Consider the following 16,258-nt stretch of genomic DNA (forward strand, 5'->3'; position numbering starts at 1 on the left):
AGCTGACCATATTTCCTTTCAGATAATGATGTGAAAAACTGCAACTTTAACATGGGGTGGCACGCATTACAGTATTATCTCTGGATCACATCTTGCATTGCAAGATCTGAATAACATTAAGAATTGATCTCTTAATATTCTTACTACTCTTTTACTGACTTGCCTTTTTTGTTTTTATTTTTAGATTACAAGTTTGGCAAGAGTCTATTTTTATTCTTCTGTAAAGCATTAGAGGAGTTTTTGATGGATAATGTTTACTGAAATGCTTTAAATTAATAAATGCATTTGCAATTTATCTCTAAATGTGTACAGAAGTAGCATGAGATCTTCTGACTGTTCTTGGGCAGAAATATTTGCTGCTCAAAAAAACAATCCAATTACAAATAGATCCACAAAAGAAAATAGTTAAGAAACAAATGGAGATAATAAAACATAAATTAAATTTAGCTGAGATGGAAATAATGGCTCAACAGATTAAAAGGGCTAAGCAGAATTTCTTTGAAAATGCCAACAAGCCGGGGAGATGGTTAGCATATAGACTGAAAAAAGAAAAAGAAAAAAATGATAAACAAGCTGTAAGATTCAAAAGGTGAATTACAGTTTCAAAATGATACAATCAAAAGAAATATCAAAGATTACTATGAGATACTCTATAAGGCAGAGGAAATTCCAAAAGAAAAAATACAGCAGTACTTAAAAAAAGCAGACTTACCAAAAATTCCAGAGAACATTCGAAACATATTAAATGGAAAAATATCAATGATGGAGATCATAGAGGCTATAAAAAGGCAAAAAAAGGATAAGACTCCTGGCCCAGATGGATTACCAGCAGAGTTTTATAAATCATTACAAGATGTATTAAGTCCGATTTTGAAAGAACTGTGTAATGAAATTCTCCTGGAGGCTAAAATACCAAATACATGGACTGAAGCCAATATTTCTTTAATACCTAAAGAAGACTCTGATTTAACACAAATAAAACATTATAGACCAACATCATTATTAAATGCAGATTACAAAATCTTTGCTTCGATAATGGCAGAAAGACCAAAGAAATTTTTGATCGAATTTATATACACAGATCAAAATGGTTTCTTACCTAAAAGACAGATAAAAAATAATCTAAGAATGATTCATTCAGGGAAACAGATGGCTTTAATATTCCTTGATGCCCAGAAAGCGTTTGACAACATAAACTGGCAATTTATGTTTCAGCAACTTGCAGAAATGGACTTTGGGAAAAACTTTATAAATGTAATCAAAACAATTTATTGTAAACAACTGCCAAAATAATTGTAAATGGAGCTCCTACAGAAAACTTCAATATTAAAAAGGGCACAAGACAGGGATGCCCACTATCTCCATTCCTATTTATACTAACATTGGAAGTACTGAATACAAACATTAGACAAGATATAGAAATTAAAGGACTAGAGATAAAAGATGAACAATACAAATTACTAGCATTTGCAGATGACTTGGTTTTTATACTGGAAGGTCCACTGGAAACAAGCACTAAGCTTCTGGAGAAAATAGAAAAATTTGGAGAAGTGGCAGGGTTGACAATAAACAGAGTAAAGACTAAAGTGCTAACAAAGAATTTAACAGAAAAAAAATCAACTAACAAAAAACGAATCTTCAAATAGTTAAAAAAGTTAAGTCCTTGGGAATTTAGCTAACAGCAAGATGTGTAACAGTAAAAGAAGATAACTACATAAGACTGCTAAAACAAATAAAATTGGATTTGGAAAAGTGGAAAACCTTCCAACTTTCAATGTTGGGGAGAATAGCAACAGTGAAAATGAGTATCTTACCAAAAATACTCCTTTTATTTCAAACGATCCCTGTAAGGCTGGGAAAAGGCTTCTTTGATGAAGTGAATACAACAATATTGAAATTCATCTGGCAAGGAAAAAAAGCTAGAATTAAAGTGAAAATGCTACAAGAAGCAAAAGGCAGTGGAGGATTTGGACTGGCGGACAGGAGGTTATACTACCAAGCAACTATTTTAACATGGCTTAAAGAATGGATAATGCTTAGAGATAAAAGACTATTGCACCTAGAGGGGCATGACCTACAAATTGGGTGGCACGCCTTTCTGTGGTATAGAAAGAATAAAATACATAGATACTTTCGAAACCATTTTATAAGGAATGCACTTCTTTCAGAAAGGGAAAAAATAAAAGAAAAAAATTACGGTATTTTAAGATACCTGAATGGCTTTCAGCAACGGAAGCTTTTGCTTACCCAAATTTAATTAACTACAATAAAGTTGTGACTTATAAAGATATTTTGGATAATGAAGGAAAATTGAAAGACAGACAAGATTTACAAGAACAAGATATTGATCTAGCATGGTGGCCATATCTACAAATTTAAACGAGATATGAAAAAGTGATTAATTAACATATTGTTTATGATAATTAATTATATCTATTATTGTTAGTTAAATACATGTACCAGACACTATTGCTGTTTGCTCAAGGTTGACTCAGCCTTCCATCCTTCCGAGGTAGGTAAAATGAGGACCCAGATTGTTGGGGGCAATAAGCTGACTTTGTAATAATGCCGCTTGGGGGGGGCGAAAGCCCTAATAAGCAGGCATATACATAGAATGAAGGCTATTGCTAAGCACATTGATTTGTGCTTAGATTGTAAGCCGCCCTGAGTCTTCGGAGAAGGGCGGGATATAAATGGGATTAAAAAAAAATATTGAAAATGTTATTTGGAAAAACCCCAACCCCAATCCCAACCCTAACTCTAACCCAAATCCCAACCCTAATCCCAAGCCCACCTTATCCCTAACCCCATAAAAACTAATAAAATCTATCTCTAGCTCTATCTTTCTATCTTTCTATCTATCTATCTATCTATCTATCTATCTATCTATCTATCTCTATATATGTGTGTATATCTATATCCCTATATCTCTATCTATAATCTATAATCTATATCTATATCTATAAATCCACTGCATTCCACAATTTCTTTCTGGTTGTTGAATGACTCCTTTACAATGCACAGTAAAAATGTTGTTTCCTGGAAGATATTAAGAGAAACCCAAAACAAGTTTGGAACATAGAAAGAGCACATAAAGATCAAATGTAGAACCTGGATGTTTGCAAGGGAGGAAATGTATAATGATATTATAAGGCACTTTTTGTCATCTGGATGAAATTTTGGCTTCATTCAGATGCCCCTGATGAATGAATTAAAGTCTTAGTTTTAATGTGGATGGAATCCCTTGCTTTACCCTCTTTATTTCACCAAACATTATCTCATAGTTGTTGTTTTTTTGTCACTTTGTTTTTCATGGGAACAAAAACATTCCAGTAATTTAATTATTAAGTTCAGAATAAAAGCAGCATGACTTTTACAGTGTCACTGTATAAACTAATGCACTGTGTAAGAGGAACAATCGTTACAAAATCTTTCATTTGTTTATTACAGCCTCTTGTGGGTGCCAAGAGAAAAAATTACGACAACACTGCTCATTGCCCAAAACAAACAGATCCCTCCTGGATATATAGCAGCTCCATTAAGCAAAAGACCGTTGTCTACTGCTGAATTGGAACGCTATCTATCCGTTCTTGAGTCAGCTGTAAACTACATCAGCATGTCCTCACTGATGATCCTGGCACTCTTGCTTCAATTCCCAGATACTGTCAGTCCTCTGATTTCCTTCCCAGAAGAGTGAGATAGCTTCACAGACACAGAAAGCTACTGCAGTTAAGATTGTCCTTGAACAGTGCTAAAATAAGGAAAGAAAGCTAATGCAAGTTAAACCTGCATCATTCCTGAGTTGGGAACAACACGAAAGCAGTGATAGGCAGACACAGCAGACAATAGATGTTATCAGGTCACGTATGCACTGTGGTTAGATGCAAGAATTGCGCAGATGACTATGAGGCTAATAAGATTTCACTGCCACGACAGACCCCTCACACTAAACAACTTGGCAAAATGATGAAGATTTTTCTAATTGGACAAATTTTGGAGAATGGCCTGATGCTTCTGTTTTGTTATACGATATCATAAACCTTTTCTATTATTACATATGTTCAGAAACATCTACACATTTAATTGTCGAAGGGCTTTACTGCTAAGTCTCATGGATTCAAACATTTTATAAACAAAAGCCATTCACACAAGTACACGAGAAGGTGAGGCAAGGTGAAATGTCTGGCATAAGTTAAATTAAAAGAGTACCAGACACCTATGCTTATAACAGCTGTGCAGATTCCAATACATCAATATTCCAATAAAGATTTGCTCAAATTTTCTCTTCTGTGTAATATGTAAACTCAAAGAGATTCTTTTTGCATTGGGCTGTAGCCTCAAACCTTGGAATATGGGAAGAAAAGCAGTATAATCATTGTAAATCTACAAAGTTATACAATTGGACAATGTGTCTAGAGTCAGGATAAACATCAGCTGCCACAAACATCCAAGAACTAGGAAGAAGACACAAGTATTGCAGACGTATTCCTGTCTCTTCCCAGAAGAGGCCTTCAAACATTTCATAAACAAAAATCAGGGGTATTCAGGGCAGGTGGTGATCAGATACAGCCAGACAGTCTGTTAAGAAAAGTGAGTTGTCTTCCTGTGGCATATGTCTGGGATTTGATGGAAAGACTCTCCGGACTCTTAAAGACTTACTATCAATGCTTTTCTTCCCATATTCCAAGACTCAGCAACATGTTATGTCCCGTGTTTCCAGATTAGGGATCCAAGAGGTTCACTAAGATCAGTCCAGTTAGCAGGGACATAAAAGGTATTTCATATCCCATCTAACTCATCTTGGAAGTATTCCATTTATGGTGCCCCTCGAAATATCAGCTTCTTCAAATAAGAGAAAGATAATGAATTGGATGCATGAAATATGTAAAAACATAGCAATTTTGTAGAGCTGGATAGTTAGTAAGTATTCTTATACAATTTATAAATTAGGGCATATTTGTGATTTTTAAAAATGGCAAATAACTCACGAGTTCTATAGTAAAGCATGCTGTTCTTTCGGGTTCTGTAATCATCTGTCAGACTGCGCAATATAGTCAGTGGAATGCAAACTACAATACAATTTTGCTAAAGGTGAAATGGGAGTATGCTGCGTAGAAGCACTTCTCACATTACTGAATTAACTTATAAAAATGATATTCCAGAAGACCTGGCTTTGGGCTCCTTCTTGATTGCATGATTTACTTGTCATTGGCCTGATTCATTATCTTCTTTATTGTCATGTTTATTTTTTAATATTACATTTTTGGTTTTATTTCGTTTTGTTAGTTTTGTTTTATGCTTTAAGCTGCCCAGGGTCAACTGGAGTTGTGCAGGCACCTACGTCAAATCAATCAATAATGCATAAAATACACACTATATTCAAACAGAATAATTGGCATATGTTTAGGACATGCGAGCTATACCTGACAACACAGAAGCTTTTAAATGAAAGCTGTATACTTTTCTTTAGGAAAGATCTTGTGGAGCCCTTAGAATAAGTAGAAAAAAGAGTAAATGTGTTTATAACACATTAAATGTTCAGTTAAATGATAATTTAAGCCAGAAGCAAAAATTTCCAGTCAAATAAATCTGTGTCTATCCAGAGTATTTGACCTTATACATGTTTTGCTGATGGCTAAATCTGATATAATGTTTGTCTTTTCCAAATATGTTGTAGCTTGGTGAGAAAATTTATAATCTTTCAACTTGACAGGGGGAAAAATGTGCCAGTGCTAGCAGTTTCCTCTGGAATGAGTAGCCGCAGGGCATTGTTGAGTTCCTTAATAGTCCTAGCAAACTCACAATATGCTCAGTTCTAGAACCTTTTCAATTGGCTTCTGAGTTTAATGGAGACATGGTTTGTTTTAGCTGGTTTTATTGTTTGTAAACTATCCAAATTATGGGAGGTGTGATGATTAATGGGAGATATAAGTACAAAGCCAGTTCGGTATAATGGTTAAAGCATCTAGCTGGAAGCCATGAGACTTTGAGTTCTAGTCCTGCCTTGGGCACAAAGCCAAGTGACTTTAGGCCAACCACTTTCTCTCAGCTTTCAGAAAGAGGCAATTACAAACCACTTCTGAAAAAACTTGTGGGGAAAAAATAGCAGAGACTTGTCCAAGAACTCTCTGAGATTCTGAGTCAACTGAATGGAAGAAAAATAAATAAATACTTTATTAATTGATTAATTAATGCTTAGCATAGCCTTTTAAAAAAAAACCACCCCACATGTATAGGCTAACTGTGTTAGTCCCCAACCTAGTGCTGACAAGAATCATCCATCTGTAGCTTCCCGAATTCCAAGTATGGTTAATTAACTAAATCTAAACATACTAATACTGAAAGTCTGTTTTCCTGTCACTGAAAGTGCATGGAGCTTGATGACCCAAGAATCTTCCTAGAGAATATAGATTATAGGTAGTCCTCAACTTACAATCATTAATTCAGCAACTGTTTGAAATTATGGCAGCACTGAATAAACAGACTGATTGACTGTGACAAAAATTATGACCACTGCAGCATCCCCACAGACATGTGATCAAAATTTGGGTATTTAGCAGGCCTCCCATACTTATTAGTGAAGGACTGCTTCAACTCCCCTCACCCATTTATCTCTCCTATCTATCTATCTATCTATCTATCTATCTATCTATCTATCTATCATTTATTTATCTATCTATCTATCTATCCATCTCTAGCCTTCATTGTTCTTTTAAATAACTCAAAGCAGAGAACATACTTCTAATGGTCCATTCTTCTCCTATTTTCTCCACAACATCCCCGTGAGGTGAATGGGGCTGACAGAGCGTGATTGGCCTAAGGTCACCCGGCTGGCTTTCATGACTAACATGGAACTAGAACTCACAGTCTCCCGCTTTCTAGCCAGGTGCCTTAGCACTTGTCCTTTTCACAACTACTGCCCTGAACGTTGTCACCTCGACTCACTTTCACTGTGTTCTTGCTCCTAGTGCTGATGAGGTGTGCCTGGTATGGCTTCTGGGCCAGGCTAGATGTAGGCTTCGTGATACAAAATAAAACAAGACAAAAACGCCAACCCAGAACCATGGCGTGCACCACGCTCCTTAGCCAAGAAAAATAAAGCAAAAAGCAGTTGTGGCACCAGAAAGCCCTTTCATGATATGAAAATAAAGTGAAAAACCAACCCCAAAAACCTTCTGCGGGGTGGGTTTTTTTTTTGTTTATTTTATTTTTTTGAGTCGACGTCTGGGACTGCTTTTCACATTTTTTGCCAGCAGTGGAAGCAAGAAGACAGTGAAGGTCATCTGGGGCAGGGGAATGCAGGACAGCAGAGGTCAGGTAATGGAATGCATGAGTAACTTCAGGAAGGAGAAGGAGAGGTGCTTCCTAGCAGACAAGAGGAGCAGAAGCCCACAATCACTTAATGATTGAAAGTTAAAAGTGGCAGGCAGGAAGCTGGTACCTTCAGACTTGCAAGAATGTCAGCTGTCCCAGGTAAACAAGACAGGAAACAGGATTAGATGAACAAGTTCTACTTTATTGTAAGGTCATTACATTAACAGAAGTTTGCAAGTGTGAAGGGTACAAACTTTCCACCTGCCATTTTAACTCCCTGATCCATTGGAGGGGGGGAGGTGTTTCTTCTCAGTTTCTTTCTGTGTCTGTTATGTCAGGGGTCCCCAACCTTTCTGGGTTGGCGGCCTGGTGGCAAAGGGAGGGGCAGGCACCTTTATGCATGCAAGTGCACAGACGCAAATCTGGCTGGGTTTGCATGCGCACAAACTGGGCTGCGAGCATGCGCGCTCTGCAAATGGGACTGCCAGCACCAGCGCGAGGGTCGTGGGGAGGCTAGCACCACTGCAAGTGGGGGTGAGCGTTTCATTAAGCACACTAGGTAATCTCAAAGGTGCTCTTTCAAGAGGCAACTGGACTTTGTATTTCTTTGAAGACGTTTCACTTCTCATCCAAGAAGGTTCTTCAGCATTTCAACAAGTAAATCCAGTTGCCTCTTGAAAAAGCACCTTTTAGACAAACATGACCTGGAAGACTGAGAATCTCCATAGATTTATTTATTTATTTATTTTATTACATTTATATACCGCCCTTTCCCGAAGGACTCAGGGCGGTTTACAGGGTAATTAAAAAACCAAGATACAAAAGTTAAAAACAAATTTTAAAAAATTATATTTGTCCCTGCATAAATAAAACCCCAGTTAAAATTAAGAATAATTCTCAGCCTGGGCCAGAGAGCTCGAAGAGCCAGGTCTTCAGGTCCCGGCGGAATGAACGGAGGTCGGGGGCAGTCCTCAGCTCCACTGGCAGCTGGTTCCAAAGGGCAGGCGCCCCCACTGAGAAGGCCCTATCCCTGGGTGTCATCCGCCGGCAATCTCTTACCGGTGGCACCCTGAGAAGACCCTCCCTGTGGGAGCGCACTGGACGAAGGGAACTTGATGCCGGCAGCAGGTGTTCCCTCAGATACCATTTAGGGATTTATAGGTCATCACCAGCACCTTGAATCTCACCCGGAGGGTAACCGGGAGCCAATGCAGCTCGCGGAGTAGAGGTGTTACATGGGAGTATCGGGAAACCCCCATCACAACTCGTGCAGCCACATTCTGCACCAGCTGAAGCCTCCGAGTGGTCCTCAAGGTAACTAGGTAACATCATCACTGCTAGTAAAGAGTGGGATTTGCTCTCAGTTTATATTCTAATGGCTTGCCCTGTCAATGTTAGGGGGGAGGGGTCTTTGAGGTTCTTTAGTTGGGCTTGTTTGTTGTTGGCAGTTCCTTGATTAGGGCATCCTTTACTTGACTGTTGGTCTAATGTCAATGGCCCAAAGGGTGGTCCAAAGGGCAGACATGGGCAAAAAGGTAGGAGGTTGAGAGAAGTTGGAGGCAGTCCTTTGCCTTACTGAAGCTTGGGGCTGGGTGGGATCAAGCCTAGAATGTTTTGGATTGCAGTGTGTTGTTTGTTGCTTAATGATATGTGATTCTCCGTTAATGACATCAATGTGCCAGGATTGCTGTCACCAAGTGATGCAATGTCATGACGTCTCACTTTACAACCTCATTGCTTAGCAATAGGAATTCTGGTCCCAATGGCAGTTGTAAGTTGATGACTGTCTATGTAGATAAGACATCACAAAAGAGAAAGCTCTTGCATGTGACACATTTGCCAGAATTTCCTTTTCATACCGTTGTTATTGCTGGCTTGGAATTCTGCGACTCAATTCAACTAGCAGGCAGCAGGTTGAGAGGCAGGTGTTGGAAATGCCACCGATTTTATATTTAAGGATATATGTGCTTTACTTAATTTGCCACATTACGGCCTGGGGCAGGTTTTATAAAATTCACTCTTCAACAAATGAAAGAACGAACCACAGTCCCAGTTGCTACGCTGACAGATTGCTGCTGACACAGTAGAGAAGATGTCACATTAATTAATCTTTTATCTATGCTCTATCCCAAATAGAAGCACAGCATAAAAAAACAGAGTAAAAGGCATCGTGTAATAATAACTTGCCATTCATTCATTCATCATGGAAGGAAATTGTTTCCCCATCCCATCTTCTCATCAGACTGCCCTGTTCCTTGACCTTGTTAGCTGCACTGTTTCACTCAACAGTCCTTCAGGGCTTCTCATGAGTTTCAGCCATTTCCCAAACAGTCCAAATCCAACTTGCAGAGTTATCTATAGTAACCCTCCTGATCTTTCTAAGCCTTCTATTGTTATGGCCTTGCTGGGACTACAGAAGCTGGGGAATGATTAAGTACGTGGGATAACACAACAAATGGGATCTGTTCAGCTTGACAAGTCACAAGTTGCAGAACTCTGACCTAATTTACTGCAATCCTATAAAGGCACTTTTAAAGTATCATGTCACTTTATGATTCCTGCTGGACTGAAATACTAATCTTGAAACCTTCATTGTCACAACCAGTATTAACTGTACATGTCCTGTATTTGGTACTGGGCTGTGAAGATGTGCTTGAATTATATTCCCTGGAGGGCAGTGGTTTTTTAAGTGTTTCCATCTTTGAAGAAGTGTCAGACAAGCCATTTATGATTATTTCCATATATTTATTCCTCAATCTCTTTGCCTTTTGCCTCCTACGGTTGCACTGGTTAAAAATAAGGAGTTCCATTTGCCACTGAAAATAGTGTAACTAGGATCTGTAGTGAACTGCTTCCCAACAGACAACTCAGATGCAGTAAAGTTACGTGGAAAAAGTCACAGGATCACTATGCAGGATTCCATTCGTGAAGTTTAAAAAGCAAAGGTTGGGGACGATGCAACTAACTTATTAGGATTGTGCCAAGATAACCACTCTAATGGAGATTTTCACTTTCACCTAAACACCTGGCCAAATTAATTTTACATATTAATATGTATTTCATTATTTATTTAAATTGTTTATATCATATATTAATTGTTGCACAATAGATACTGCATGCAGACTTTACTCTGAAATAAATATTACACTATCTCCGTTGCAACTCTTAATCTATTTAATCTTACATTTAGGCAGGGGAAAAAATCAAAGGTATTTTTTTTTAATCCCATTTATATCCCGCCCTTCTCCGAAGACTCAGGGCGGCTTACAATCTAAGCACAAATCAAATGTGCTAGGCAATAGCCTTCATTCTATGTATATGCCTGCTTATTAGGGCTTTCGCCCCCCTCCCCAAGCGGCATTATTACAAAGTCAGCTTATTGCCCCCAACAATCTGGGTCCTCATTTTACCTACCTCGGAAGGATGGAAGGCTGAGTCAACCTTGAGCCTGGTGGGATGCGAACCTGCAATAATTGCAGGCAGCTGGTGTTACTTAAGGAGGCATTAGCCCACTGCTCCACCAAGGCTCGTATAAGTACAGATTGGGCGAGACCTGGCTTAAAAACAGTAACTGTGAGACGATCACTTGACTATGAGCCAGCAATGTGCAGCAGCAACCAAAAAAAGCTAATACAATCCTGGGTTGTATAAACAGAGGCATAGAATCAAGATCACACAAAGTATTAGTACCACTTAAAAAAAACCTAGTAAGACTACACCTGGAATACTGCAGCCAATTTTAGCCATCATATCACAAAAAAGATGTTGAGAGTTTGGAAAAAATTCAGAGAAGAGCAACTAAGAAAATGAAAGGCCTGGAGACTAAAACATATGAAGAACGGCTGCAGGACTTGGATTTGGCTAGTCTAAAGAAAAGAAGAAATAGGGGAGACATGATAGCAGTATTCCAGTATTTGAGGGGCTGCCACATTATTCACCAAAGCACCAGAGGGAAGGACGAGAAACAATGGTTGGAAAGTGCTCAAAGAGAGAAGCAACCTGGAATTAAGGAGAAAGTTGCTTACACTGAGGACAATTAACCAGTGGAACAGCTTGCCTCCAGAAATCGTGGACACTCCATCACAAGATTTTTAAGAAGAGACTAGAGAATCATCTGTCTGGGATGGTATAGGTTCTACAGCTTGAGCAGGGGGCTGGACTAAAACAGGGCTTTTCAACCTTTTCACCCATTGTACCACTTTTAGGATATGGCAACATCCGAGTACCACCAGTCACCTAGCAAGGTGTCAAAAACTTGATGACCAAAAAAAAAAAAGGGAAAAAAGTGATGAAGTACAGGTAGTCCTCAACTTACAACAGTTCACTTAGTGACTGTTCGAAGTTACAATGGCACTGAAAAAAGTGCCCCCCAAGCCACAGCCGAGCAAGACACCTGCCTGCCTGCCCGGCGGCGCTCTTCCTCCTGTCCGAGGTTTTCATTGTTGTGAGCATTTCTGTTGAGGATAGACAGCGAGGGGGGGGTGTTTTGTTTTTATTCCCCCCCTCCCGTCTGCTGTGTGGTTGCAGCAGGTTTTGGTCACTTCACATAACCCTGGGACACTGTGACCGTCATAAATATGAATTAGTTGCCAAGCATCTGAATGTAAATCACAAGACCCTGGAGATGCTGCAACATTCCAGCTGATCGGCGCTTCTTCTGGGCTCAGCAGAAGTGCCAGAATCAGCGCCAAGCTCCAGCTGGATCCTGGCGCTGATCCTGGCGCTTCCGCTGAGCCCTGACAGCCCTGCAGCTCCAGCCGTCTCTCGCTCAGGCTTGTGTGGTGCTACCACAGGTTCAACTCATTCCCCTCCCCTGCTACCACTTTTCTAGGATGGTCGCGTACCACCTGCTAGGTGCCAATGTACCACAGGTGGTACCCGTACCACTGGTTGAAAAGCCCTGGACTAGAAGACCTCTAAGGCCCCATTCCATTCCATTCTATTGTATTCTATTCTATTCTGTCATTTTGCATTTCTGAGCTTAGAAAAACATCAACATGGTAATAGTGTTAAAACCTCAGCTCTGTTCAGTGGACACTTCAATTGTTTATGGGCACTAATCCCAAATTTTGTAGGTGCTGGCCTTGACCCTGGCAAAGAGTTTGCTTCTATATAAGTTCCAAAAAAAGCAAGAGACCAGAGACAGGCCAAGAAGCATTACTAATGGGGTAGAAAATGCATATTACACCATTCCAAATAGGAAATCTATAATACACCTCAAGAAGACCATTGATCTTTACTGCTGTTTTAATGTACCCTTATGCTAGCCAATACACATTACTGCTTCATTTATATCAGAATAGGTTATAGAAATGATAGGCTGTTCAATCATATACATGACTGAACCACTATAAGGGAAATAACTAATTAAAATCAGGGATATTCCTCAAACAAATGACTAGAGCTGTTGATGCTGACAGCATTGAGCAACCATCTTTCCCACTCATCTCATGAAAAGGAAACGAAGTATGCAGCACTATGTTTGATCCACAGAACCAAAAGATATGATGACCTCTATCTTCCCCACTCATGATCCTATTGATAAATTACTTTTATAGTTATACAGAATGAAAAGAAGAAAGGCTATGGGATATACAATGCCCCTTTCCCCCATTCACACATTCAAGAATGCTATAGTTATCTAGAATTACAGTATTAATTTCAAAACCAGACTAAATATCTGCTAACATGTTTAATATAATCCAGATTATTTATTTACGTATTTATTTCTCAAAAGTTACATACTGTTAAGAGTTCTGTTACAAACATCCTTGGTAATTTTCAAAGCAAACAATAAGATTTACTAAGCCCCATTCAATCTGATGTAAATATGTATGTTTCAAATTAAAACATCATTATGCAACCAGCAAAAGTGGAAAGCAAGAGGTGGATGTTGGTCATTAAAACCTTATCTGAAAAAAAATTGTGTTTTTTTAAAAAGATAGCATGGGGGTTGTTGTTGTTAAAGACAACCCTCCAGATTTCAGAGCAAGAAACTTATTCCAGGGAATGAAATATGGTTTTGCACCTTGGTCTCCTTTTACCACCAGGCCTAAAATAACCTATAGTATTCACTCCTGAGCAGAACAGAAGCAAACCAGCCAAAATGAGCCTTGGTGGAGCAGTGGGCTAATGCCTCCTTAAGTAACACCAGCTGTCTGCAATAAGTGCAGGTTTGCATCCCACCAGGCTCAAGGTTGACTCAGCCTTCCATCCTTCCGAGGTAGGTAAAATGAGGACCCAGATTGTTGGGGGCAATTAAGCTGACTTTGTAATAATGCTGCTTGGGGTGTGTGTGTTAAAGCCCTAATAAGCAGCCATATACATAGAATGAAGGCTACTGCTAAGCTTGTAAGCCACCCTGAGTCTTCGGAGAAGGGCGGGATATAAATGGAATTAAAATAAATAAATAAATAAATAAATAAATAAATAAATAAATAAATAAATAAATAATCAATCACTATAGGAGGAGTATTTTCCCCTTTGCCCAAGTAGAGCTTTAAATGCAGGACCTTGGATTGTACTTGTTAATCTAACAAAGGCAAGTGCGGCAAGTGTCCACAGTATACAGTAGGTGTTGTAATACTGGACTGATTCTCACCAGTCAGCATGTGGGCTCCTGCATTCTGAACTAGTTGCAGTTTCAAAGTTATCTTCAAGGGCAACACATTGCAGCAATCCAATCAAAAGCTAATGAGGGCATCAGTAACTATAGCAAGGGTCTCCAACTTTAAGAAGAACTAGTTTACTAGTATTAGTGGGCAAAGGCAGACCTGGCCAAAGCCTCATCAAAAAGTCCAGATGGAGCCATGAATACAAATAGCTAGCCTAGTCTTTAGGCACTTCACATGCCTAAGGACTCCAGTGGAAATGAAAAAAAAACACCTCTCCACTATATCTAGCATTTTGGTTTGTCAACAGGAGGTCCACCAGCAAAACAAAAGAAGGTCTCCATCCTAAGACTATCCTAGGCCCATCAAGTAATCCAACATAGAAAACTATCTCTGTACACCTAGTTAGACTTTTAGAGTCAAAGTAAAGGAGTTGGTAACCCCATACAACTCTCAAACTGCACCCCCAAACTATACATATAGTCTTCTCTGGGCTTGCCCAATTAAAGACACTTCTAAGTGTACCTGTCTAGCATTGCATTGTTAAGTTCATCTGAGTCCTAGAAGGTTTTTAAATTATACGTTTAGCATTATTGGTCCTATATGTAACGTAATGTTTATTTTTTAAAAAGACAGAGGCAAGACTGGAAGGGAATCTTCTGAACCGTCAAGCACTCTTTCTTGTCTGTTTTTATCATTTTGAGGGTATCTAGGGGAAATCCTCTACTTGATAGTAATATTAAAATAAGGCCATATATATTCAAGTATTTATAATTAAAATATTTGTCAGTCAGGTTTAGGAACAAGAAAGGAATATTAAAATTCTATTTAGTATGATAAGTAGTCCTTTATACTAGTAAGCATTTTACATGTTTTATGGTAGATTAACATTTGCTTATTTTACAGATAAAGAACAGAATAAAAATAAGAAAGGGTAACTTATGTCTGGTCCTTAAATGAAGATGCATCAGTTATTCACTCAGATTTTTCTTTTGATAAAAGTCAAATCAAGTTGATTTGATCCATACGATTTTACTCTTTGTACTGCCCTCTCTCTATATAGGATAGAAACCTCTTGAAAATGTTATATAGTGCTCTGCTATTACATTTGTTGGGGTCTTTTTTCCATTTTTAAAAATGTTTATCCGGATTTCTGTTCTCTTGGTTTTTGTCAACTGAACTGCCTCATCCTTTAACAATTTCATATCATACTGTAGCTACAAAGTACTAGACTGCATGTACAGGTTCATTATATCTCTACTATATTCACATCACCCTGGTCCATCTTCTAAAATTAAGCCAAAATCTACTCAGATCACTGGCATGAGACAAATGTATAAAAGTAAACAATACTACAGGTATGCCAACTAGAGTGAGTCAAGCTTCTTTCCACACTCTAACAAAACTCATGTTGTCTTTTAAATTAATTCCTGACTTACACAGTAAGTAAAAGATAACAGGACAAATACTGAAACAGGTAATTCTCTTTCTCTCAGGTGTATATACTTTAAACCTAATGAACCAGCCCATGATGGCTCTTAAATCAATCCTGCATTTATGTTATCATATCTGAGGATATGTGTCATATTCGGTTAGGAAATTCACACTGCATTTTTTTTCCTGCCAGTTGCAGGCTCTCATTTTTATAGCTGACAAGTATGCTCGCAAAAAGAAGTTATCAAAACAAAAGAAAAAGTGGCACTTTTTACAGTACTGTATCACCTCCCCCCCAAGCTTTTTTCTGATTTATGCACGCACAAACGCACACACATACACAAGCATCTCCTGCATCATATGCGGGACCAGAAAAATAAAATCCAAATCCAAACAATATATATCCGTCTGTAGTTCGAGTTCCCATTTTTAATAGAACCCATTCAACCAAGACATCCTGCACTCTTCATTTCCAGTGGGAATGAATAAAGCCCTCTTTTTTTTTTACAAGACAAGGCTCCAGTATGCGATGCTTGTTTGTTTTTGTTTGTTTTTTAAATAGCCCCAGCCATCACAAACAGCCCAAAACTTACCTTGCAAAAAAGAGAGAAACAAAGATGCCCAGAGATACAAGCCACAGTAGAGCAATCCCAGGCATCTCTCCGTCAGCATTGTCAACCTCACGACACCAGAGCACAACGGGGAGGAAGGAACTCTTCCCGCTTGCAACGGACGAGGGGAAAAAAAGGTCGCTGGAAAAAAAGCACGGGGTAAAAAGCCACTTTTGGCACCTGGATGGGGAAAAACAATCTTCGTCCGAATTACATGTCCTGGCACTCGGGCTATTCGCTGGCGAGCGCCACGGCTGACTTCCCTGAGGTCGGCGGCGGCGGCGGCGG

The 16,258-nt window shown here is 38.9% G+C and overlaps 1 protein-coding gene across 1 annotated transcript in view; it reads right to left on the reverse strand.

Annotated features, from left to right (window-relative positions):
* LOC310635112 (neuronal acetylcholine receptor subunit alpha-7-like) overlaps positions 1–16,031 on the reverse strand; it is a gene marked incomplete at both ends in the record, with an annotated part of 94,421 nt that extends 78,390 nt beyond the window's left edge. Inside the window, one exon of the mRNA XM_083353751.1 lies at positions 15,953–16,031. Coding sequence (XP_083209877.1) covers positions 15,953–16,031 — 79 coding nt within the window. The remainder of the gene's footprint in view (positions 1–15,952) is intronic.
* Between the last annotated feature and the right edge of the window lie 227 nt (positions 16,032–16,258).

The sequence above is a fragment of the Vipera ursinii genome, assembly GCF_947247035.1.
Source record: "Vipera ursinii genome assembly, chromosome: 2".
NCBI lineage: Eukaryota > Metazoa > Chordata > Lepidosauria > Squamata > Viperidae > Vipera > Vipera ursinii.